Below are 27,622 nucleotides of genomic sequence, written 5' to 3'. Positions count from 1 at the left end.
GTAAAAACTCGCCAGCGATCGCTACACAGGTTGCGGGTGTGCCCAACAGCGCCATCTGTCGTCCAGATACCCAGTACTCAATGTAAACAAAGACTCAATTTTCTCCTCGTCCCACTGCGTCTCTATTGGGGAGGAAGGGAGGGTCCTTTAATTTATAATCACCGGGTAAGTATATTCAAAAATTTATTTTATTATCAAAATAACATTTTTCAATATTTAACTTAGCCGGTGATTATATAGCTGATTCACACCCAGGGGGGTGGGTAGAGACCAGCCATATATGTTTACACTTTTATGAGCTAAGAGTTTTTATTTAATTTTAGAAGTTATCAAAATAACAAAAACAAAATAAATAGGTACCTGGTAAGGAAGTCGACTTGAACAATTTCTCTGCCTTTTAAGTACGTCTTCCTTACGGAGCCTCGCGATCCTCTTAGGATGCTGATCGACCCCTAAGATCTGAAGTATCAAGGGTTGCAACCCATACAACAGGACCTCATCAAAACCCCTAATCTAGGCGCTCTCAAGAAATGACTTTGACCACCCGCCAAATCAACCAGGATGCGAAAGGCTTCTTAGCCTTCCGGACAACCCAAAAAACAACAATAAAAACATTTCAAGAGAAAGATTAAAAGGGTATGGAATTAGGGAATTGTAGTGGTTGAGCCCTCACTCACTACTGCACTCGCTGCTACGAATGGCCCCAGTGTGTAGCAGTTCTTGTAAAGAGACTGGACATCTTTCAAGTAAAATGACGCGAACACTGACTTGCTTCTCCAATAGGTTGCGTCCATTATACTTTGCAGAGATATATTTTGCTTAAAGGCCACGGAAGTTGTTACAGCTCTAACTTCGTGCGTCTTCACCTTAAGCAAAGTTCGGTCTTCCTCACTCAGATGTGAATGAGCTTCTCGTATTAACAATCTGATAAAGTCTGACCAAGCATTCTTTGACAAAGGCAAGGATGGTTTCTTAACTGAACACCATAAAGCTTCAGATTGGCCTTGTAAAGGTTTAGTACGCTTTAAATAGAACTTAAGAGCTCTAACAGGGCATAAGACTCTTTCTAGTTCATTGCCTATGATCTCCGATAAGCTGGGGATATCGAAAGATTTAGGCCAAGGCCGAGAAGGCAGCTTATTTTTGGCTAGAAAACCAAGTTGTAGCGAACAAGTGGCTTTTTCTGACGAAAATCCTATGTTCTTGCTGAAGGCATGAATCTCACTGACTCTTTTAGCCAAGGCTAAGCATACCAGGAAAAGAGTCTTAAGAGTGAGATCTTTCAGGGAGGCTGATTGTAACGGCTCCAACATGTCTGACACGAAGAATCTTAGTACCACGTCTAAATTCCATCCAGGGGTAGCCAAACGACGCTCCTTGGTGATCTCAAAAGACTTAAGGAGGTCTTGCAGATCTTTATGTTTGGAAAGATCTAAGCCTCTATGCCGGAAGACCGATGCCAACATGCTTCTGTAGCCCTTGATAGTGGGAGCTGAAAGGGATCGTCCTTTTCTCAGGTATAAGAGAAAAACAGCTATTTGAGCTACAGAGGTACTGGTCAAGGATACAGAAACTGACTTGCACCAGTCTCGGAAGACTTCCCACTTCGATTGGTAGACTCTAATGGAAGAAGCTCTCCTTGCTCTAGCAATCGCACTGGCTGCTTCCTTCGAAAAGCCTCTAGCTCTCGAGAGTCTTTCGATAGTCTGAAGGCAGTCAGACGAAGAGCGTGGAGGCTTTGGAGTACCTTCTTTACGTGTGGCTGACGTAGAAGGTCTACCCTTAGAGGAAGACTACTGGGAACGTCTACTAACCATCGAAGTATCTCGGTGAACCATTCTCTCGCGGGCCAGAGGGAAGCAACTAACGTCAACCTTGTCCCTTCGTGAGAGGCGAACTTCTGCAGTACCTTGTTGACAATCTTGAACGGTGGGAATGCGTAGAGATCCAGATGTGACCAATCTAGGAGGAAAGCATCTATATGTATTGCTGCTGGGTCCGGGACTGGAGAGCAATAGATTGGAAGCCTCTTGGTCAGCGAGGTTGCAAAGAGATCTATGGATGGTTTTACCCCAAGTGGCCCAAAGTCTCTTGCACACATCCTTGTGGAGGGTCCATTCGGTTGGAATTACTTGCCCTTTCCGACTGAGACAATCTGCTATGACGTTCAAGTCGCCTTGGATGAACCTCGTTACTAGGGAGATGTCTTGACCTTTTGACCAGATGAGCAGGTCCCTTGTGATCTTGTACAACGTCAGTGAGTGGGTACCTCCTTGTTTGGAGATGTACGCCAAGGCCGTGGTGATGTCCGAGTTAACTTCCACCACTTTGCCTCGAAGGAGAGACTTGAAGCTTTTCAAGGCCAGATGTACTGCCAACAGCTCCTTGCAGTTGATATGCATGCTCCTCTGACTCGAGTTCCACAGTCCTGAGCATTCCCGACCGTCTAGTGTCGCGCCCCAGCCCACGTCCGATGCGTCCGAGAAGAGAACGTGGTTGGGAGTCTGAACAGCCAGGGGAAGACCATCTCTTAGGTTGATATTGTCCTTTCACCAAGTCAGACAAGACTTTATCTTTTCGGAAACCGGGATTGAGACCGCTTCTAGCGTCTTGTCCTTTTTCCAGTGAAAAGCTAGATGGTATTGAAGAGGACGGAGGTGTAGTCTTCCTAGTGACACAAATTGTTCCACGGATGACAGCGTCCCTACCAGACTCATCCACAGCCTGACTGAGCAGCGTTCCTTCTTCAGCATCTTCTGGATGGATAGCAGGGCTTGATCTATTCTGGGGGCTGATCGTCTTGTTGTTCAGCCGGACGCAACATCATGGAACTGCTGCACAGTCTGTGAACTGTCAACAACCATGGGTGCGCGAGGAAGCACAGCGTCAACCCGAGACTGTCTAGACCGTCTGGGTTGTGCAGTCAACACCCTACCGGGTTGCTGAGGTTGACGCACTGCGTCAAAACAAGTCACCTCTGCTGGTTGTTGAACGTCCTGAACGTCAACAACCACCTCCGAGCGTCGCTTAACGTCAACGTGCAGCTGGCAACCCACACTGGGTCGCATCGGTGGAGGAACCACCTCAACTGGCAGACGCGAGTAGGTTACCTCAGCGTCAACAGGGCGCACAACCGACCGGTTGGAAGGTTGTTGGCCAGAAGGTTCGGTAGCAACCTTCTCCGCATTAAAGTCCTCTATCAAGGACGCAAGCTTGGACTGCATGTCTTGCAGCAAAGCCCATTTAGGGTCTACGGGAGCAGGTGTGGCAACAGACGGGGTTAGCGACTGAGGCGATACCGTTTACCATCCCTGAAAGCCTTGTTATGCATGACATAATTGTACAGCAAAACTTCAAAGGCTCGAAAACAGCTGTGAAGTTGACCTGTAAACAACTTGGAGCGTCTCCTGGCCAGGCGCCAGGGAGAGTCTACGAGAATTGAGAAGTCTATCTGGGCAGAGGCATGAACTCCCAAGCCGAGAACTTCTCTCGTGTCATATCAGACTCTCGCTCTATAAACCAGTTTAAAAGAAGGGAAAGCAAAGGCTGTATCCCCCAAACTCCTCCTGGTGAAAAACCAGTCGCCTAGCCAACGTAAAGCTCTCTAGGAGAGCGAGAGAGCACTAGCTTAAAAACAACGGCTTCGAAGTAGCTAGGCCTAGTGTAAGCTCTGACGTTTAGGCGAACGAGGAGCAGCAGTTACAAAAAGATCCGGACAAAGATCCTTAAAAAAAAAATCATCATGATTTAATTAAAGTCCATAGGAGGCTAAGCAGCTTTAGGCTCCTCTCCATCTGACAGAGTCCTCAAGGGAATATCAGTAGGAGGGGGAACAGCAACTTCCTCATCTACAGGAACCTTGTCCGATAAAAGCTGAGTCTCAAGCAAGGGAGAGACCTACCGTGGTGGCAATGCTTTACAAGCAGAGTCCACACTCACTGGTGCATTAGTAGCGGACCAGAACGCAACGTCATGTAACTGCTTGACAGTCTGTGAACTGTCAACAACTGAACTGTCAACCACAACAGGTGCGTGAGGACGCACAGCGTCCACTCGAGACTGCTTTGACTGCCTAGACTGAGCAGTCAAAACAACTCTAGAATGCGGAGGTTGACGCACAGCGTCAAAACAAGTCAACTCCGATTGTTAGTGAACGTCTTGAACATCAACAGGAGCATCAGCAAGTGGCCTAACGTCCAAATGCGGCTGAAAAACCACACGAGACCGCATCGAGTGTGGTTCTAAACAACCTGACTGACGTGACTAAGCTACGCCAACGTCAACAGTAAGCACAAAGGAACGTTAGGTTGGCTGAAAGCCAGGATATCGATGAGATAAACGGCTAGACTCAACGGACTAATCGGCAGAATAGTCTTCCATAAGGGAGGCAAGCATATACTGCATGTCTTGCCATACAACCCATTAAGGATCAACGGAAATGGTTGTGGTAAGAGACGAGGGTAACGTCTGTGACCGCAACACTTTGCCTACAAAAAAAGACTCTCGGAGTCTGTGTTACGTTTTTGTTAGGCGGCGAGCAGTTATCCGATGACTGCATAGGGTCAGAGCTGTCCTAATGGTTGTAACCAGGACGCTGGACCTGTCCTGAAAGGACTGACTTTCGCTTAAGGGCTTCGAAACCTTGTGACAGGTTTCTTATGCGAAAAGCCTTCGGATGACGAGGAGAAACAACGTCTCTCTCGTCTTATGGTAGGGGAGATCTTGGTAAGATACACCCGATACCATAGAGGGAAAACATCTGTTCGTTGGTCAAGGCCTCTCGAACCCATAAGTCGTTTGACATTACTTCTCCCCTGGGCTTGGGAGCATGCAAGAGGTCCCGGACTAGGTGAACGACAGGCACAAACAGACGAACCCTCGGACGCAACACTGTAACACTTTGCGCATATCACTTTATCACTTCGATTTTCTGTTTTGCACTTATTTCACTGAAATCGAAACTTTTACTGATTTCTACCTGAAACACGCAATTCTACCCTTCATTAAAAGGTAGTAATTGCGAAATCAGTCGTATAATGCAAGCTCATTAATACCAGCAAAAAACAGAAAACATATTTTAAGATAAAAAAATCAGTGGCTGGGAAAGAGACTAAACACTAGTTCATATAACTACGTTTTCAATCTCTCACCGCACATAGCCTGGGGACGAGAATAAAAAACTAAAAACGTTTTATCCTTCCTCCCCGTACAGCGACTAGGGACGAGAGTAACTCGAGAACAACGTTACCCGCTTGAACGGAACGTTTTCTCTCCTCTCTCTCCCTCCGTCTCTATCTCTCTCTCTCTTTCTCTCTTGATTTCGCACCTAAGAGAAGAGCCCAATTATATTTCGTCAAAAAAACATGTTATTTGACTAAAGGAAAAAACTGAAAGGTTTTTCAAATAAAAAGTTCCTTTAAAATAGAATTTAAAACATTTAAGCTAAGAAAGAATGAACAAAATGTCAGAATCGATTTACTCTTACTGCAAAGTGAAACCGTGATACACTCTCTCTCTATCGTAACGATAGAGCGCATGTTGAACGTCCTGAACGTCAACAACTGCGTAGCATAAATAAACTAAACGTTAGTTCATCTTTGAAAACAGTACGAAGACTATCAAAGAAATTCTTTCATAAAATATTACATTTAAAAAGTTTTAAATCCTTAGCTCTTTAAAAGCTATTTACGATATAAAGGGCTCAACGTTGATTAACTTCGGTTTCCAAGTTAGGACCGCCTACTCTCAGGAAAGGTCTATATAAACAAAACATTAAAATTATTTTTATATGTTTATAATAAATGGAAAGTTAATCGAAGAGGCCTAATAAAGGCGGAGAGATATAAAATATATAGAGGAAAATCTATAACGTGATAAGATAATTACTAAAAGCCTAAACACACTTCCGTCTAAGGGAAGGGTCGGCCATTTAAAAGTGAAAGAAAGTCCATACTCTCTTTGTCACCCTAATTAAATCTATCCAAAACGAGTTCAAGATTTAAGATGAAGATAAAACACCTGCATAGCGAAAGCTCAAAACTAGAATAAAGTACTTCACCAATTAGTTGTGAAAAAACTCCAGTTTAGCAACAGCGAGTAAGTACGTCTTGTCGATAGCTCGACAGAGAGAAAATTGAGTCTTTGTTTACATTGAGTACTGGGTATCTGGACGACAGATGGCGCTGTTGGGCACACCCGCAACCTGTGTAGCGATCGCTGGCGAGTTTTTACTGTAGAGTTGTCTGTCGGGCAACAGAGTTGCAGCTATATAATCACCGGCTAAGTTAAATATTGAAAATTTGATGTCCAAATGCATTGTTCTTTATGAGAAATGAGTGCATAATTCCATCCATCCTTCACCTTGTCTGAAAAGATGGAGAGATACTTTGATACAAACTTAGTTGTAACAAAAAGTTAATCAATTGTGCAGATTATCTGCATCTCGTGACTGGCCCAGTAAATAAAGAGATGACTACTGGACCCCAAAAAGAAAGAAGAGGAAAAACGCCAAATATTCTTACCTCTCATTCTAGTCTTATGTTGTGACTGCTATCCTAGATGCAATGCTGCTTGTCCAGTGAGGGAGCTAAGCTAGCTTACACAAGGGTAAAAATATCTAAAAACCTGTGGGCTTACTCCAGAAGCTACTGTAGTGGGTAGTGAAGTTTTTTTTTTTTCATTTCCAAACTCCTGCCTTTAGAGCCTGCACCACTAGCAGGATCTTTCTGAAGACTATGGTAGAACCGATAGCCCTGACTTCCAAAGGTCTAGGTCCCACCAGATGTCCTCATCCAGCAGCACAGAAACAGGCGTACTTCAAGAGAGGCAGGGGGGTATTAATTTCAATGGGGAAAGGAGATACTACTGATCCCTTCAATGCACACTCTGAGGGCAAGGCAGGATCCCCTCCCAAGAGATACACAGTAGGTTGTGAACTACTCAAAGAGAAGTAGGATTTACAATTTCTTCAGTATTAGGTTAGGTGCTCTAAATTCTGATACCAAAGAATTTCTCTATGACTTCTTCGTAAAATTAGCCGACTGCAGAAGAGGCCTCAACCTACAATCATCACAGGGGGACATGCCCCCTGCAAAAGTTACAAATGGGGATCCACACAAGATTTGCTCATAAACCTGCTTCATTTTTGGCCCGGTTTTCAAGGCAACAGCAGCATGTTTTCTTGTAGAGTCCCCATAAAAAGAAAAAAGCTACACTATCTGTAAAAATTAAAAAAGTAAAAATTATCAAAGTTAGAGGAAGGAGAGGGGGAAGTATATGTGTACTGAACTGCAACCAAAGTCCAAGTGAGGGTTGCTCTACCAGGTTAGTGGGGGAGATCCTACCCTCCACGAACTACTGTATAACTACCTCTGAAAAGTTTACATGGCTGTTCCAGCTTCACTGAAGTTATACTCCTTCTTTGTACTTGTGTAGGAAAAAATACAATTTTGTTATGTTCTAATGCATATACAAACCTTTTGTCCTTTAAATTAGGGAGACTCACTTATTGTAGGGTAGGAAGTTCCCCTCAGGAATATAACTGATTGACTCTTTTCCTTCCCTGAAATGTGCCCGTCTCCCAGGTTCCGTATGGGAGTGATGAGAATGACTCTACTAACCCTGTATCTGCCCATGATGAGTAGGCTGAAAGGGCATGACTCGTAGGCTACTTCGTCAATGTAGGAATTCTTTTCCCCAGGAGATGCAGCCCAGAATGAAATACCTACTATTTAGCGTATGATGATCAATGGGATATATTTTCATTCTACTAACCTCCCCCTCATTAGGAGAATATGGGAAATGAATGAATGAATGATTTAAAGTTCTCAGGCATCCTGACATCTAAGGTCATTGACGCCGGTAACATTTAATTTATGTATACAAAAGTAAAAAATGAAATAAAATAAAAAATTAAAGAGTATTCAATTAAAATCATAAAAATTGAATGTCATAGAAGTTAAATATTTTTCAGAAGACCTGCTTCTGAAAGAAATCTAAAAATGCCACTTGCATGGTAGGAAACATCATTTCCAAGAATCTTGGCAAGGATGAACCTGCCACCCTCACCTCGAGCCTCAAACAAATATCTATTCCGCAAGTTGTTATAATTGGGCACATTCGGTCAACAAATGCCTTACTGTTAGAGGTACTAAACAGTTGTCACAATACGGTTGGCGTTGGCCCTTCAGCAGAAACTCATGTGTCAACCGAGTGTGACCAATACAGAGACGACAAAGAGACGTCTCCCATTTTCGGGGCATCATATTATACCTCCAAGGAGATATGTCATTTCTTACTTCCCTCATTTTATTGCCATCTTGACTATCCCATTGCAGTTGCCATTTATTGCAAACCAATTTCTTGATGTCAGGTAAGAAATCATTACAGGGAATGGGATACCTTCTTGGCAGCAACTCGGATGCAGCCTCCTTAGCCAGTGAATCTGCCTTCTCATTCCCGGACACACCTACATGTGCTGGAACCCAACAAAATTGAACTGTTATACCTCTCCGTCCAATAAGGAAAAGCCATTCTAAAATCTTTAAAACTAGAGGGTTATTAGAATTAAAAACTTCCATAGCTTGAAGGACACTCCTAGCATCACTAAAAATTGTAAAATTACCCTCCTTCTCCAACGCAATTTTCTCAATAGCGGTTAATATGCCATACAGTTCGGCAGTAAATATGGAAGCGGTCAGAGGAAGTGCACCTCTACAATTAAAACCATTACTATGTACTCCAAACCCAACGCCAGCATCAGATTTGGAGCCATCAGTATAGATAAAAGTTGATCCTCTATGTTCTTTAACATGTTCATTAAAAAGAGACCTGGCTTCTAGGTCTTACATATTCTTCTTATCTCCAATAAAATATTTACTAAAAGATATCTCTGGTAACTTCCATGGAGGCGTTGATGATACCTTGAATGGAAGTACCTTATTTCTAATTATATCCAGACTATTTAATCGTTTCACCCGAAAGCCATAAGGTTGAGGAGATTTTGGGTGCAACTCAAAGTATGATGCGTGTCTTACAAGGCTTGCAGTCTGAAAGGCTAGAGAGTTAGGGAGTCTTAGCAATCTAAACCAATACCGAAGTATGGAAGACATTCGGTAAAGGTCTAGAGGTAACTCTCCAGCATCAACAAGGAGACTTGGGATAGGCGAGGTTTTAAAAGCTCCAGTAGACAATCTAATACCTGCATGATGTATTGAGTCTAATATTTTTAACCGGCTTGGGGTGGCTGAAGAATATACCTCACAACCATAACTAATTTTGGAGAAAATCAAGGCCTTGTATAATTTTAAAATAGTATTGCGGTCTGCCCCCCATGATGTATGGGACAATACTTTTAAGATATTCAGAGCTTCAACACATTTAGCTTTTAGCGCTTTTAGGTGAGAAACCCATGTAAGTCTACAGTCAAATATCAAACCTAAAAATTTGGTTTACGATACACATGGTATCTGTTGACCTTTAATGTATATATCCGGGTCTGGATGTATTCCCCGGATACGACAAAAATGGACAATGGTAGTTTTACTTGTCGAGAACTTGAATCCATTCATGTCAGCCCACTGGATAATCTTATCAATAGAGAGTTGGATTTTTCTCTCAACCATTGCCATTCTAGTGCCAGCAAATGATATTGAGAGATCATCCACAAATAATGTTGAGAGAACATCCTGGGGAATGGCTGAGGATATCCCATTAATTGCTAGTGCAAAAAGGGTTACACTCAGCACACTACCCTGAGGAACTCCTTCTTCCTGGCACTTACTCTCTGATAGAGTTTCCCCCACTCTCACTTGAAAAACTCCACGTGAAAGAAATGCCTGAATAAATAGTGGCAGCTCTCCTCTCAATCCCAATTCATGAATGGTTTTAAGAATACCATATCTCCATGTGGTATCATATGCCTTTTCAAGGTCAAAAAATACTGTAACATGGTGCTGTTTGGAAGCAAAGGCTTCACAAATAGAAGACTCAAGTCGTATCAACACATCAGTCGTTGAGTGCATTTTTCGGAATCCACATTGAATCGGTGATAAAATACCTTTCTTTTCAAGGTACCATATCAGCCTTGCATTGACCAGCTTCTCCATGATTTTACATAAACAAGATGTCAATGCAATAGGACGATAGTTTGCTGCTAAAAACTTGTCTTTACCGGGTTTTAAAAAGGCTAAAATAATGGCTAGTTCCCAAACACTTGGGTAACTATGATCATGCCATATTCTATCAATAATGCTTAAAATAAATAGCTTTGTATTAAAATGTACATGTTTAATCATTGAATATGGAATTCCATCGGGTCCAGGGGCTGTATCATTGCAATGAGCAAGTGCGGAATCAAATTCTCTTTCAGTGAAAGGAGAATTATATGACTCTTCCCTTCTTGTTGCAAAATTTAAAATTTTCTTTTCTTCAGTGCTCCTATACTGGTGCCCAGGGGCTCCTTCACACTTGCTGGATACATTTGAAAAATGATTAGCCAGGGCATTGCTAACTTCATTTGCTTCAGTTACATACTGGCCATTCACCTTCAACACTGGTGGTGGGTTGGGGGTGAATTTGCCAGCTATCTTTTTTACTTTCCTCCACACAGAAGATAGTGGTGTTCTACTGTTAATGGAGGAAACAAAAGACATCCATGACTTGCTTCTTTCATGGCACGACGGAACTGTGCTCTACATTTCTTGTACATAGTTAAATTCTCATCAGTTCTGCGTCTACGCAATCGTGTTAAGAGATCTTCTTGTGGCTCTGTGGAGTGCAGTTAGTTCTGAAGACCACCATGGGACTGGTCGTCGTTTGAATAACCCTGTTGTTTTGGGAATTGAATTGACTCCTGCTGTATGAGGAGTTCCGTTCAGTAGGTCTATGGCATCATCAACACTTTCAAACTGTTCTGCTCTCCCTTCGATTTCACTGAGCTCGGAAAATTTAACCCAGTCTGCCTTGTCTAGATTCCAACGTGGCGATCTTTGCAAGGGCGGACCCTTGTTGGTGTTTATAATGATTGGTGCATGATCACTAGTATGCCAAGAATATGGGAAAACTACTATACTTATAGAGCTAGTCTAATCAGAATGGTCTCAGAAGAATAGCTTACTAGCATTAATGTATGCTCGAGCATGTAAGGGTAAAACTGTCTCATTCCCAAGTGAGGGGAAGGAAAGATTCATCCAGACTTACATTGACATGTTACCATTGACAAGATGCTTGCTGTCTCGTGTAGGAGCTGGGCCGGCTACGCAACTATATTATGAATATAGTTTAAGGGGGCCGGCCAGAATGCCAATACAGTACTGTATATGTGAGTATAGGAAGAAAAACACAAAATCCTGAAAAAATTCAGAGCTTCGTGTGGAATTGGAGAATGGGTATACAAAATATTTTTCAAAATTCCTCTTACTTTCATAGTTACAGGGTAATTAGTAAAAGTAACTCAATAAACCATAAACATTGTTCCCTACAAGTAAATGCGGTATTTCTTCTGTTATCGTAAATTTTTTAAATTATATTTTATTGTAAAACAATTGTGAACAATGGTATCTGTATAACTTCAACAAGTTGCAGATGATGCATGACCCTGTAAATTTCACCCTTCGCCCTTCAGTCCTATCACAAACCTCAGAGAGAGTACATGCCTGAGTTTGACATCTGACATTTACTAATTTTCACATTTGTTTTTCTCATTTTCGGCAAGAATTTTATCATTTCAAAGAGGAAAAAAAAATTTCAACACCTTGCTAACGAAAGGAAGAAGAAAATTCGCTCTATAGAGAGAGAGAGAGAGAGAGAGAGAGAGAGAGAGAGAGAGAGAGAGAGAGAGAGAGAGAGAGAGAGAGAGAGAGAGAGAGGCCTTGCCTCATATGAGCCAAAAGAAGCAAGATATTGAGCAAAAGGATCTTCATATACAATCAAATTATGATAAATAACTTATTTTTCTTTTATTAATACCCAAAATTACTTTTAGAACAAAAACTCTTCATATTATTGGAAGCCGATATCAGGTCTATTTAGGGTAGTAATCCCAGATCTTTGTAATAATTATCAAGGGATGAGATAGAATTTGAAAAACCCTAATTTTCAGGATAAATTGCCCTGGGGTTGCAAAACAAAGTCAGAGGCAAAAATCCTATGCAGTTTGGAGATGTCCTATGTCACCTTATTAGGTGGTATGAAGGTCAAAGTCCTGTCATTAAAAATAGGCAGTAGTAGGCCGGCCCCTTTAAAAGCAAGAGAAACAAATATGAAACCAGTAGAGAGATGTTTCATTGGCAAAGTAAGGCAATCAACAGTGCGATACCATGATAGATAGGCTATGACATAAATAATGATTTCTTAATGGTTATTAAATAAACAATTTTATACTCTAAATCTTATACAGTACATACATTTATTGAATAGACCAAGCAGTAATTTAAAATCAAATTACATTAACGTATGTATAATATTTACTGCAACCTTTCAAGTCGGCTGATTTGATCATCAAGTAAAATGTAAACACTACTACACTGCATATAGCTGCTTGTTTGTGCACATTCCTATCTGTAATAGTATAATAAAACAATAAAATAACCTTCTGTATATTTGTTGAATATAACAAGCAGTAATTTAGAAACAAATTACAGTACTGTAGAGTAATTTAAAAACAAATTACAGTACTGTAGTAACGTAAACGTATAATTTTGACAGGTTCACAAACCTTCAAGTCAGCTGATTTGATCATCGAATAAAATGTAAAATCTACTGCACTGCAGATGGCAGCTTCTTTGTATTGTTGGACCTAGCAAATAATGGAATAACAGGGGTTAAGGGGTGTCCGTCAGCGCCCGTAGTCCGTTGTATCCACAGTATGTTTCCCAGACCATAAAATCAAGAAAATTCATACCAAACTGTATATGCTCTATTCCTACAGTAAACAAGGATGATGACTAAGAACTGGCTTATTTTTTTCCTTAAAGAAAAAGCCTGCCTCTGAATGGGAGGCTATGATCTGCACTTAGTGTATGGAGATGACTGTAAACACTCACAACTCATACAAAAGGTGCAAAGACTGTGGATCTACAGCTGTTCTAGCCATGAACCGATTGCACTGTCCAACCTTTCGCCTGCATTTACAAAGTTCTTCAAATCTATATTCGAATCCATCACTCAACCCTGCGCTGATGGTCGGCAGGTTCAACACTGAATTAAAGTGTATAATAGTTCAGCTCCCTTTCGCAGAATTATCTTACATGTCCGTCCTCTACCGAGCCATAAAGTAAAGTGGTTACTCAGCCGAGAGGTGTGAGTGAACGGGGTAGCCAGTCTACCCCACCCCCCACCCGATAACTAGTGGATGGGGTAGTTATCCCTCACTAAAATTATCATGGCTTGTCTTTCAGCTGCACCAAAAGTATACCCTATACAGTGAACCCTCGTTTATCGCGGTAGATAGGTTCCAGTCGCGGCCGCGATAGGTGAAAATCCGCGAAGTAGTGACACCATATTTACCTATTTATTCAACATGTATATTCAGACTTTTAAAACCTTCCCTTGTACGTAGTACTGTTAACAAACTACCCTTTAATGTACAGAACACTTAATGCATGTACTACAGTACCCTAAACTAAAACAGGCACAAATATTAAAGGGGATTTTATATCATGCATTTCCTAAACATGCTAAAAAGCACAATAAAAAATGGCAACCAATGTTTTGTTTACATTTATCTCTGATCATAATGTAGAAACAAACTGGAGGTAGAACTTTGCTTATTACCCAGACATATTTCCCATACTTTTCCCTTAGAACTACATCACATCTTCCTACTTTAGATATATATATATATATATATATATATATATATATATATATATATATATATATATATATATATATATATATATATATATATATATATATATATATATATATATATATATATATATATATATATATATATATATATATATATATATATATATATATATATATATATATATATATATATATATATATATATATATATATATATATATATATATATATATATATATATATATATATATATATATATATATATATATATATATATATATATATATATATATATATATATATATATATATATATATATATATATATATATATATATATATATATATATATATATATATATATATATATATATATATATATATATATATATATATATATATATATATATATATATATATATATATATATATATATATATATATATATATATATATATATATATATATATATATATATATATATATATATATATATATATATATATATATATATATATATATATATATATATATATATATATATATATATACATACATACATACATACATACATACATACATACATACATACATACATACATACATACATACATACATACATACATACATACATACATACATACATACATACATACATACATACATACATACATACATACATACATATATATATATATATATATATATATATATATATATATATATATATATATATATATATATATATATATATATATATATATATATATATATATATATATATATATATATATATATATATATATATATATATATATATATATATATATATATATATATATACACACATATACATACCTACATATATACATAAATACATGCATACATATATATATATATATATATATATATATATATATATATATATATATATATATATATATATATTACTGTATATATATGGGTTATGGAAAAAATCCGCGAAGTGGTGAATCCGCGATGGTCGAACCGCGAAGTAGCGAGGGTTCAAATAGCGGAGAGTTTGCATCTACGCCGGAACAATTACCAAATATAATTTAGATATATTAATATAGCCTAGTCTAAGATTCATTTAAAATAAGAAATAAAAATGTTCAATTGCTATAGGCTAACTGTCAAACTAGTTCAATTTATTGTATAGTGTAATAAACCTTGATACGTTGTAAATGCAGCATAGAAATTTACAATATAATATTCAAGGTATCATTTTTGTTAATTGCTCTACATAGATATTGTATAGGCTAGTTTACTCTAGCAGTTAATATGTATCCCAAAAACATTTAGGACAGTCCTAGCATATGCATGATAAAATGTCCTAAACCTGTCTACTTTACTCAGAACAAATTTGTCAAAAATTAAACATCTAAATAGCTTGGATTGATGAATTCCTATCATACAGGCATTCAAAATTAGGTTATACTAACTGATAACTGGATACTGTATAGAGAAAGAAATGTAATGTAACTTCTACTATTGTAAAGCACAGTCTGAGAGTAGCTTACTGTATGACAACTAAGCTAACACTAAACATGATACAGACAAAGAAGAAATGGGAATTCAAGAGAATAAAAGAACACACACTCAGGGAGGCTGCATAATTAACTCAATATGTGTAAATACAGTATAACCTCATCCTGAACTTGAAAGGTATAGTTACACAATGGTTTATGCTTAGAACGGAAGAATATGGCAATATAGCATACAAATTTAAGTACCTGCATGATTTCTGGTGATGAAGTTCCAGCAGATCTGGGAGAAAGTTGAGAGGCATGTGTAGTTGGTGAAACAGAACTACTGCCGTAAAAGATTTCTACCAACTCGTACGGCTCAACACGATTATCGACCTGCTGAGAAATTAATGTTAGCTCTATCATTTCTTTCCCCCAATCTTTGATATTTTGATCCTTTTTAATAATCAAACTAAAAAGAAAAACAAGAGATGACAAACATTGAACTACAGTACTATACAGTACTGTACTGATACCTGTAATGTGAAAAATAGCTTTATCCTAGTCAAGTTAATATCATATATAATAATGATAATTAGATTAGACTGCCATTTTTTATTAATAGACTTCATACAATTTTAAATTTTGTTTTGTGTTAATTAAAGCTAAACCACTTAAAATAATGCCTGGATAAGTCTTTTCTAGTGAGCTCTCTAGACCTTAATGAGTAGAAATCTTCCCTTATGAAAAATGGATTAAAATACAGCCCTGAAACATGTATTTACTCCATTAAAACATTTGTTCTACACAGCCAGTGTATCATAGGTTGCATGCATAGGCGATTAAGCCAGGCTGGATAACACTAATTCAACTCTGAAAGGAGAAGACCAGTACCAGTGAGGAGCTTCACTTGGAAAGTGATCTGCTGGACTGGGGTTGAGATTCACTCAAGCTTGATAGTTCCTTGTAGAGTCTACAAGCTTACCATCCTTGTGAGCTAAGGATGGGGGATTTTGGGGAGCCTATAAGTCTACATGCTGAGTCATCAGCAGCCATTGCCTGGTCCTAGCTTGGGTGGAGAGTGGGGTTGGGCACTAATCTGTCCTGTCTCAAGGTAATTGTCCTGCTAGGGCATTGTCCCTCTCCCTTGCCTGTGCCATTCATGAAAAAACTTTAAATCTTTTAATAGGCTAATGGGATGTTTCAGTTCATGGTGCAACACAAGGAAAGCAACGGTCAGTACCTATTGAAGGATTGTTGGCTCCATGGCCCATATCAATACAGAAGAGGTTACATATCTTTTAAGTCTTTGGGATGTCGTACAACTGTATTTGGAAATAACAGATTAAGGAGGAGAAGTATTGGAGAAATCCTCAACTACTGCTATAGATCCCAGCCATAGGAGACTTGTTCTGAAGAGGTGAACAAGTCCCTACATAACCAATCTAGCTGGCAATCTGACACAGCAAATTTCGATGTACAGTACTTTGGTCCCGTACGGGAGTGAAAGTCATGACTCGTGTTCAACCTCATAACTACCCGAGCATAGAAACGTCTGAGTTGCTAAGCTAGGCCTCCACTATGTAAAGGGGATGGTCTTAAGAGAATCTTAATCCTATCAGATTGTGTGTCTAAATGTAACAGCATTTATCAGATTGATGGGAATGCATTCATTTCTATATCCTTCCCCACGTGAAGAAGGATGGAGAAGATACTTCAATACAAACCAATGTAAAGAAAAGGTGGTCTATTGTGAAGCTTACCTTTCATTCTTGGACTAATGCCATGAACGCTCCCTTAGACGAGATGCTTCTAGTTCCGTAATGGAGCTAGGTACACTACACACCCTGCTGAGGCAGCTACCGCAGGTCCCAAGGAGATTGTGTCCAAGGCTTTGTGGGTACAGTATACTCCTGCATGTAGTGGATAGAGAATGTTGTCTGGGGTTTCCAGACTGCTTTCAGCACTTGCGCTACAAACAGATTCTTCTGAAGGCAAGGGTGGAGCCGATTCCTCTGACTTTGTGGGCTCGCACTCTCAAAGGACGGCTCCTGGTTCTGTCCGAGGAAGGTTAAGTGTATTTAATGGTTTCAGAAGGCCAGAATGACATAGTTTTGTTGGAGATCGGCTTCTTCACTCAACCAAAGCTAAGGAATAACCTTTTGTTCTCTAGCCTGAAGCACTGGGTTCTCTTAAGACAGCATCTTAGTGCCTTCACAGGACAGAAAAGTAGGTTATTCTGACTGCTAGTTGCATCTTTAAGAGAGGAGATGAAAAAGACTCAAACCTCGGGTCGTGTGTTGTGATGTTTTACGACTTGGCCATGAATTCAGGCACAAAGGTTATTGAAACTTTCTTTCATCCCTCAGAATTTCTAAGCTCATACAAAATATCATAGTTTCCCTACCCTTTTTGCCAAGAGGAGAACCAACAAAAACATAGTCTCAAGTGTGAGACACCTGTCCAATGCCCTCCTTAATGGTGCGTACAGCGAGCGTGTATGAGGCAAGACCTCTAATGACATCCCAGGATGGGGGTCTGAGTTCTCTAGGAGGACTTGACTGCTCCTCCTTAGCATGGACAGTTCCTAAGAGGAGGAAAAGTCCAAGGCCTTGTCTGAAGACCTGGCTCAAGGCTGAGCAGTAGCCTTTCTCCACTAGGACAGAGAGGAGCTTCTCTTAGTAGAGTTAAACAAAGAAATTGCTTATTAGTTGCAGAGGTTCTGACCAGAGAAACACCCCGTTTACGACACCAATCGCAGATGATGACCCATTTTCCCTAGTAAACAGCTGCAGAAGATCCACAGATATCCAGTCATCTCTTGTGCAGTGCCTCACAAAATGCTTTGTGCAATGCCTCATGAAATGTCTTTTTTTTTGAGATACTAGTCTCCACCCATGAAGTGACAGGGTCAGTGAGTTATGGAACCTCTGCATGTGCAATTGGAAGAGAAGGTTGGGCTATTGGTAGTTGCCCCGGGACCTTGTCTAGGTGCATCAGCAAGTCCGAAAACCATACAGCTTGTGGCTACTTTGGCACCATCAGGGTTAGATTGACATTCATAGTCAACATTTTGTTGAGTTTTGTCATGTCAGGCAGAAAGGAGGAAAGGGGTAAGCATCCAGGTTGTCCTATGGATATTGAAATGCATCTACCAGAGTGGCAGATAGATCTGGGACTAATGAATAAAACAATGAAAGCTTCTTATTCAGGCAGGTTGCGAACAATTCTATCATTGAGGAGCCCAAACAAACAAGAAGCCTTTCTGCCACACACAGAAGTCGGGACCACTCTGTTCCTACTACATGCCCCTGACAGCTGAGAAAGTTCACTAGGGACATCATTCCTCTTAGAATGTTTTCTCACTGACAGATCTACTGCATTTTCTAATACCCAAGTGTGTGCCTGGTTTGCCAAGTTAAAAGGGGTTGGGATCAGCCAGTCATCGAGAAACAGTAATTCAGAATCCAAATCCCGTTCGAATGGGCCCAAGATAAGACTAGGGTGAACACCCACGTGAACAGTTGGGGAGCAGTTGATAGTCAACAGAGTGAGACTTTGAAGTGGTACCTGACTCCCTGGAAGATGAAGCAAAGATACTTTCTGCCAGAAGGCTGGATAAGTATTTGAAAACACACGTCCTTTAGGTCAATAGATTATGAAGTCGTCCTTCCTGATAGCAGCACAGAACATACTAGCCATCTCTCTCCTGAATGGAGTTTCAGGGGACATATCGATGACAGGTCTCCATCCACCCATCAATTATCCACCTGAAAGAGATGGCTGTAGAAGCCATGAGACATCTTAGACAACTTCTAGTGTATTTTTCTCCTTCATCACCTTCACTTGTTCGCAAGGATGAGGGCTTTTGGTGATTCCGGATACAACTGGAACGCCAACAGAGAGAGAGATAGGAGGGGGAGAGCTGATGAAAAGATGGTATCTGTCCCATAGGATTTTCACCATCCAACCCTCAGCGCTATATGGCAGCCACATTGCCCATTGGCTTGACAGATATCACCCAACTCTCAGCAGCTGGAGTAGTGGTTCGCCAATCTCAATGACCTATGCTTGTTTTCTTACCTCTACCTCCCTTCCTGACGTAACTTGGTTGGGGATGAAAGAGGAAACCTGATCTTCGGATTTCCTAGAGGTAGAAGGTCGTCGGTTTCTTTGAAGTTGATTTACTGGGTTGTGATAAAGATGTTCTTAGAGCAGTTGATATTAAAGTCATAAAGATCACTGCCCTGTGGATAAGGGAGTCATAACTCTCCTTTTTCCACTTTTTGACAGTCTTCTCGATCTCTTCTGCAAGGAAGAGAGTCGATATGTTCAGGATTGGTGTTTCTTGAATGAGTGCAGTTCCTTGTCCCACTTGGTTGGAAAAACATGAAGCTACCACATTTCTCCTCTTCAAAACCCACTTTCCACACTGGTTGGCCAACTAATGAAAAAAGGAAGTCATTGCCTTTGCCTGAGAGCACGTCAGTAAATTTCTTCTCAGGATCCAACAAATCCTGGGATGAAGCGAAGTATGCCAAGGCTCCCGACCAGTGATTGATTCAACCGGTGGCTTGCAGGCTCAACATTACTGCTGTTTCCATGGCTACAGATTCCGGCAGCCAAGAGAGAAGTGGCCCCTTACATCAATCTATCTGCTGTTGTTACTGGATCTACTGGAAGAGGCAATGGAACGGCCTCTTCTGGAAAGTAGAACCTCCGCTGTTGAGAAAAGGACCTGATTGATTGAAGTGAATTCTTAGCTCTGGTGTCCTCAGAATTTACTAGGTCTGGAGGTTTGAAGGGAGCTGACACGACGATCAATCTTAGTCATCCCACCCATGAACTGTTCCATGACTTTCTACAAATTTATTCAACTCTCTGATGAGTGAAAGAACTCTGAAGAGGGTTGAATCTGACACCAGGTTCTCTGTCTCTGTTGGGAGGGAGACTGTATCAGGGGAAAGATAACTTTCCCTCGCCTGAGATTCTGCTTCTCTCCCATGAGGAATAAGATTAACAGATATCTTGGAAGATCCCTCCCTCCCTCTTGAGTGAGACCCCTCTGAACCAAGGCCTAAACCTGATTTGCACTCCAAAGGGGAAGAAGAGATCGCTGAATTTTTAGAAGTCTCTGCAGCCTTGGTGCCCTTCTTTCTCTTGCTTCCCAAGGTTGAGGAGATGCTAGGTGTCCTGACCTCAGAGGGGTCCAAGGGGGAGCTACATAATGAGCAATTAAATTGCTTGGATACACTCCCCTTGGAAGGGTTCTGACGTGAACTTTCGATCCTAAAGGAAGACTCCCTTCATTCCAGGAAGCGTTAAGAGTCTGTTTTTGTTGTCACCTGTCTCTTCTCATGCCAATTTGAGGGAGAGTCCTGCCTGAAAGAGCTTTTCCCGTACATGAGGTGTCCCATGAAACTGACCAATCCCGTCCTTGAGACGAATCTCATGACAGATATCGATTTCAGATCAAAGGGAATACCTTGGTGCTGGCCTTAAGCTTGGACTTTTAGTGCTCAGAGGAGATACGGGATATAGCTGCGACGGAATCTCGATTTTCAGAAGATGAAGGGTTTCCTCTCTGGAGAACCAGAGCCTGCCTTATTTCTATAGCAAGAATATTTCATAGCGCATAAAAGTGATCGTGTGCGAGGGGAGGTAGATGATCGAAGCGTGCTGACTTCGAGTGTGGTGATTGTGTATGTGGTGCAAGTGGTGGCGGCAACCTAGCTAGTATGGATCGTGTGCATGTTTGTGATCCAGCAAGTCTTTGTCAGCGGAACTGGAACTTCTCACAACCCTAGGAACATTCATAGAAAGCTCAGAAGAGAGTCCTTGTGAAGACAAGAGTGTGTGTGAATCGCATGTTCCCAGCGACGAAAGGTATCCATGCATGTGGGAACTTACAATATGATCACTTCCCAGTGATTGAGGAGCAGCTCATGAAGGTTTAGATCGTGGATTCTCTGGAGACCTCTGATGCTTTGGTGATCATCGGATGTTCATCTTACAGGTTCTAAAGTGCCTTCTCTGCTTGTGGCTGTTTCTCAACTCGTGAAGGTAACTCCTCTAAAAACGATGCGCGTCTCTGACGACCCAGTTTCTTTGCATGTGAGTGGAGGTGTGCATAGCTCATCCAAACCAAAATCAACATCAGACGAAGGTCTTGGGGGCAGCTGTCTTTGTTTGCCTGGGAGTTCCTGTGTTTGGAGATACCGAAGCAGAAGTGTCTGGGAAGGAGAGAGAATAAAGTAAAACTAGTCATCCTGACCAGTAGCACCCATAGCAAATTCCTTGCAGGCCTTACAACTTGATGCAAGGGACTTGGCCCTTGGACCTTATTATGCAATGTTTCTATGAGGAACGGTTTTGGTACAAAGATACTCCTCCCAAGAAACAAGACTGAAGAACCTAGAGACATCTCCAGATACTTCTTCAGATCGGTCATCATGTGCTTTGGCGATCTCCTCTTCTTCGTGACAGCAGGCCACTTCTCAGCTGGGGATGAAGGCAAAGGAAAAGATGAAGCAGGTGACGAGGAGCAACGAAGATTCGTTAACAATCGCATCAAGGGACACGTCCATGGGCGTCATTCCACCACACTCCTACCCCGGCGGGATGGGAGACTTCTGCGATCTAGCCGCAGTCAAAACACCAAGGTCCAGATCCTTGCAGGGATCGTCAATATTTATGCCAGTAAGAGAGCTTTGGGTGAAAGGCAGTATTGTATTATATTTGCTAGAAATCATAATCCTATTGAAGGTCAAAGGTTTGTATTTGGTACAGGAACAAAACGACAAATTCGAAGATAATTTGTATTTTTCCTAACCATACAAACCTTAGCTATTTACATTGGGTTTACCTTTTAGCGCAGCTGAAATGGTGAGCCATTAGAATTTAACGAGGATGTATTACCCCCGTGCTAGTTAGCGGGGGGGGGGGGGGGGGGGGGGGTAGGGGAGTGGTAGCTAGCTACCCCTCCCCCCTCACACACACAGGTGAAGGCTCACTTTCACTTAGAGGTAGGACTTGTCTTGGGGGACAGGGCTGGCGGGCAAATATGTGTAAATAGCTAAGGTTTGTATGGTTAGGATAAATACAAATTATCTTCGAATTTGTCATTTGTTCCATAACCGAAATACAAACCACGCTATTTACATTGGGTGACTTACCCCTTAGGTAGGGTGGAAAGTCCCCAGCCATACTGGCTTTGGCTTTACCCGGGGACTCAGAATCCGAGTGAGTCGCACTCGAGAAAAGGAGTCCTTGCACCTCACAAGTTCCTTGCTCCGCAAGGAACCGTGTGGCCTACATAAGCTTGTGTGTGAAGGAAGAAGTGTGACCCGTCCTAGGCAGTTGACCTGGAGTTCCAGAAGGAACTCTGGGTTAGGACGTTCCCAATACCACCTCGTCAGGGTATGGGGGAAGCGACAGTATTGACTCAATACTCGGAACACAAGGAAGCATGGTTTACCTGCAGAGGTTCGAGGTCAGCTATGCAGAGACCAGGATGCTGCTTCCCCGTAGAGGGGATGATGAAGAAAGAAATACGGGCCAGACATACTTCTTTCGTTCATGCAGACTAAAACCTGATAACAATGCCCTCAACCTTCTGCTACCTGTCCAAAAAGGAGCCTGAGGTTAGACCAGCTGTTGTGTAGCCACCACAGAGCGATAGAAAACGTATCGAAACTCCTGTGGGTCACGCCCTGCAGGAAGCGGGCTGCGAAGGTCATTAGACGCTTCCAGTCTCCAGCTTGTAGCACCTGCGTCACAGAGTAGTATTACTCGAAGGCGAGGGACGTTGCGATGTATCCAACATCGTGCTGTAGGGCGACGTGACGGGGGAGGGTCTGAAGACAGGTCGAGATGAATGTCCTTGAGTCCGAGCTGAAGAGGTATACTGGTGACTCTCCCCCGTGTCCTCCTTGTGCTCCCAAATCGGCTGCAACTGAGGACAAACTGCAGCTGTTCCCAAAGCTAACCTCTCGATTCCTTTACTGGCAAGAAAGAGAAGGTTTTGGGACATCAGATACAGAATGGAGACTCGAAATCTTGAAGGAATTGGACCGAAGGGCCGGGACCCCAAGATTCTGAGTCTAGCCAACAACTCCGGAGCGAACCTGAATGTTGCCTTCCCCTCTTCCTTAGAAAGGGCGGAGTCGTACGAGACCAAGAAGATTGCTTACACAATGGCCGCGGCCAGAGTGAGCAGGAGACCCAAGACGGAATACAATCCGAGGCCTGTTGTAAAGGGTCTTGAGAAGATCTCTTAAGGGACTAAAAAGTCCGAGCCATGCTCCAAGTTGGAGGTCTCACTCCGACTAGGGTAGGGACGATCGTAGCTTCGCATGAGCGAGGAAAGATCCAGCGGGCAGGAAAAAGTTATTCCTTTAAGCCTGAAGGTCAGGGAAAGGTTGAGCGACAGGCTTCATTGCCGAGAGTGGAAAGGAGTTTCCTCCCGCCGAAAGGCAATAAGACTGTTATTGCTGGAGAAGAGGCCTCAAGGGAAGAGGTATATCTCCCACGGCACCAACCACCGAAGACTCTTCACTTCGCCTGGAAGGCCCCTGCGGATGACTATCGCAGATGACGCGACCTCCGTCCCGCGACTGTAGCGGGTTGTCTCTTCTTGAGGAGGAGGCGTAGTGTCTCCAGGCGTGAAGCCGAAGCGACGCCCCGGTTCGTGAAAGATGTTGCAGTGTGGTTGTTTGAGTAGTCTGTGCCGTGGGAGAAGCTCTCCCGGGAGTTCCGTCAGGGGAAGCAGAGGGTCCGGAAACCGTTCTGCGCATAGTCCCAGTGGAGCTCTCCCATTGAAAGGTTGACAGACAACCTGGTCTTGTTGAGACCCATTGTCCACAGACAAAAAGGAGGGAAGACGCAGGTGTCGAAGTTGTCCCACCATCACCGGAATGCATCTTGCCAGAGTCTCGGGGTCTGAGACTGGGGGGAAAAACAGCGGAAGATTGAGGTTCCAAGCTGTCGCGATCAGTCCCCCAGACCAGGCCTTGCTGGTTACTCAAGGCCAAAGACCCCCAGGTACACTCTCTCTACGAGGCTCTGCTCGGATAGTCGGAGAGAACATTCCTCTGCCTGGAATGAGAGAGCCGATGGTGGTATTGAGAGTATCTCAATCATCTCGGTATCTCTACTGCAAGATGTGAAGGTGTGAAAATGCGTCCCCTGCTGGTTAGAACACGCCAGAATCATGAAGTCACCGCGCACGGAGCGACTCGGCAGGAGCTGTAGGATCTGTAGAGGGGCCAGACTAAGGCCCCTAAGCCAGCCTGAATGATGGAGAGGTATCCTTCTGGTCCTGACCATAGGCCTGGACCGGAACATGCCCCCCCCACCCCCCTTTTCTTTGACGAGTCCGAGAACAGCATCAAGAATGTGGGGAAAGGACAAGAATATCCACTCCCATCAAGAGGTTCCATAGGTCAACACCCATTGCAGGTCTAATAGTTCCGCTGGTCCCATAGGGGCCAGGAAGTCCGGTTAATCGTTGCCTGAAACCACCGGAACTTGGACCGCCCCACATGGAACTTATCCTGATGCGACCGTTTGGAACTATAGATGGGTCAATGAGGAAAGGAGAATCTAGGAAACATTCCAAGGTAGGGGTGAAAGCTCTGCTTGACTGAGAACAGGTACTGCGACTCTCCTCAGCCTTGCCACACTCAACTGAAGGGAAGGCTCGGAGGAAGTGGCAACAGAATCTGGCGTCCCCAGGTGGTCACCCATCCAAGTACAGACCAGAACCGACGTTGCTTAACCTCGCTGGACGGACGAGAAGCGGGGTTTCCAACGTGGTAAGGCCGTTGACTCAATATCATGGCCAGATACTCGAGATGTTGAGGCAAAAGAAGAGAAGGCTCCTAGCAAAATGCCATGAACCCATACTCATGGTAAGCATCCGGAAGCTTGTCCCAGCGCTGAAGAAGGTCAAACCCGAGCCCACCGGAGTTGACCAGCCCTCCAAAAAGCGAAGGAGGCAGAAGCCTGCACCTGAGCGGCCATGAGGAAAGCAGGGAGAGTTCTCTGGGGAAAAAACCTGCGATGCCACGGCGAGATCGCCACACTGCATCATAAGCAGGAATACCTGCAGTCTAGGCTGAATTCCACGAGCTCCCTGGAAGATGGATGGAATGGAAACTGAAAGAACCCGTCCTTCCGATCGAGGGTTTAAGGAGTTCTGTCGCCTCGTTACCAGTCTGATCGATTCTGCTGTTCTACACTGGACGAAGTTTGTTCGACAAACTTGATCAGGGCTGAGAGGTCAACTATGGAACTCCTGTCTCAGATACTTCCTTACAAGAAAGGATCGACTGAAGAAGCCGGGGGTAAAGCCGTCGATGATCCTACGGAGGACCTTCTCCTAAGGTATGAATCATTCTGCCCAAACGGGCAACTCTTGCCGACCCTATGGCATAGAGGTTCAGAGACACTGAATTCGCTGACAGAGACGGCAGGCGCGATATCCTTGGCTGATCACAGAGATCGTGCGGGAATGGGCATCGGGAAGCTGTCATCTGGATGAGTAACCTTAAGCATCCTCCCAGCGTGAAACCTGCAAGGGGGGGGGGTGCCAATCCTAGAGTTCGCGAACTCTGCCGCTCCCTTTAGGACTATGCCCCGTCCCCGGGGGAGCCTCCCGTACCATCTGTTCTTGACAAGAGGAAACTGCAATTGGACACCTTGTCTCAGTTGTCGTAGCCAATAACTTAGGCCGACGTGGTTGAAAGAAAAAGGCGCTGGAGCCCTGCAGAGTCTGGAAGAAAGCGCCTTGGAGGAGTGAAAACGGAAGTCGACTTCCAGACTTCCAGCCGCTGTCTAAGTCTCTGTCCTTGGGCACAAACAAACTCTTCTCAAGGATGGAAGGGTGTCTGAGGTTATCGACATCCACGGATGAGACACCCGAAAGGAAGCCCTCGGTCAGCGCGTCCAGATGGTCCAACATCGAGCTTGCCCGCAAGTTAGATACTTAACAACGAGACGCCAAGGAGCCTGAGCCCGAGAGGAGGAAAGTACCCATGACCTTCCCGTAGCTTCCTTGAACCAAACCTCGGGCCGTAACCGAGGAGGGAAAGGACCTGGTAAGCCCCCTACAAGAGGTGGAGAAGAGGAAGGGGTAAGCAGTCACCCCTTGGCCGATGGAGAAATCTCGAACGGAAAGCCCCCCACCAAAAATCCTTCCAGGGAATGACGGGGAAGGGCTAAACCAGGTTCTGGAAAGAGGAGTGTTGCTCAGACCTCCCTGAAGATTCCTCCTATTCGCGCGTCGGAACCGCGCCAATTCGCGCGACGGAACCGCGCCGGTTCGCGCGACGGAACCGCGCCGGTTCGCGCGCCGGAACCGCGCGACGGAACCGCGCCGGAACCGCGCCGGTTCGCGCGACGGAACACCGTCGGTTCGCGCGACGGAACACCGTCGGTTCGCGCGACGGAACACCGTCGGTTCGCGCGACGGAACACCGTCGGTTCGCGCGACGGAACACCGTCGGTTCGCGCGACGGGACACCGTCCGTCCGCGCGATGGAATACCGTTGGTTTGCGCGCGGGCGAACATTGGAGAGCATGTGTGCGGTCGCGCATGAGCGTAGACGTGCAGGCACGCGGGCGTGCGGTCCCGCAGGAACGTGGGCGCGCGGGTGAGCACAGGCGGTCGGGAGACCGATGGCGCGTCGGCAAGCGATGGCGCGTTCTGGCGAGGCGATAGCCCGCAGGAGAGACGGAGCGTTGGCAAGCGATGGCGCGCCGGCAAGCGATGGCGCGTCGGCGTGTTGGCGAGCGGTGATGCGTTAACAAAACGCTAGCGAGCAGATGAATGAGTGATTTAAAAGTTTTCAGATGAAGAATCGCGCGGGTGCATAGGCGATTGCCAACGTGAGAGAGACTAGTGATGGTTAGACCGCATCGCGCTAACAGAAGGCGCGCAGGTGCATCAGGAAGGTGAGCGCTGAAGCCAGCTGTTAATCAGGCGATCCTAGACAGTCAGAAACCCGTTGGCGCCCATTGGTGCGCGGCAAAGAAGGGCGCGCAGATGTGCGCTGGCGATTGAAGAAAGCTGGCGCACAGGACAGAAGAAAAGGTGAGCGCTGGCGAGCAGGATGAAGATCTACGGCAAGACTCAGCTACCGGAGATCGTGGTCCACAGCAGGCGAGCGCTAGATCGCTACTGATGGTGGTCAGGGGAACTGACACGCGTGGCAAATCGATGGCGATCGTTGACGCGTAGGAGATCGCTGGCGAGCAGGTGAACGTTGACGCGTCTAAGGTCGCTGGCGAGCTGATGATCGCTGACGAGCAGAAGGCAACGCG

At 43.5% G+C, this 27,622-nt stretch overlaps 1 protein-coding gene and 1 pseudogene across 4 annotated transcripts in view; both read right to left on the bottom strand.

Moving 5' to 3' along the window:
* Positions 1-27,622, bottom strand: part of LOC137623277 (zinc finger protein 132-like) — a 57,322-nt gene that overhangs the window by 10,388 nt on the left and 19,312 nt on the right. For 2 of the 4 annotated variants that reach the window (XM_068354048.1, XM_068354049.1), the window contains exon 3: positions 15,566-15,697. In XM_068354048.1, coding sequence (XP_068210149.1) covers positions 15,566-15,697 — 132 coding nt within the window. The remainder of the gene's footprint in view (positions 1-15,565; positions 15,698-27,622) is intronic. The other 2 variants (XM_068354050.1, XM_068354051.1) reach the window with 1 other exon arrangement.
* On the bottom strand, positions 25,009-25,127 carry LOC137623934 (5S ribosomal RNA; annotated as a pseudogene).

Source organism: Palaemon carinicauda, chromosome 30 (assembly GCF_036898095.1).
Source record: "Palaemon carinicauda isolate YSFRI2023 chromosome 30, ASM3689809v2, whole genome shotgun sequence".
NCBI lineage: Eukaryota > Metazoa > Arthropoda > Malacostraca > Decapoda > Palaemonidae > Palaemon > Palaemon carinicauda.
This window is presented reverse-complemented; position numbering and strand designations above follow the sequence as displayed.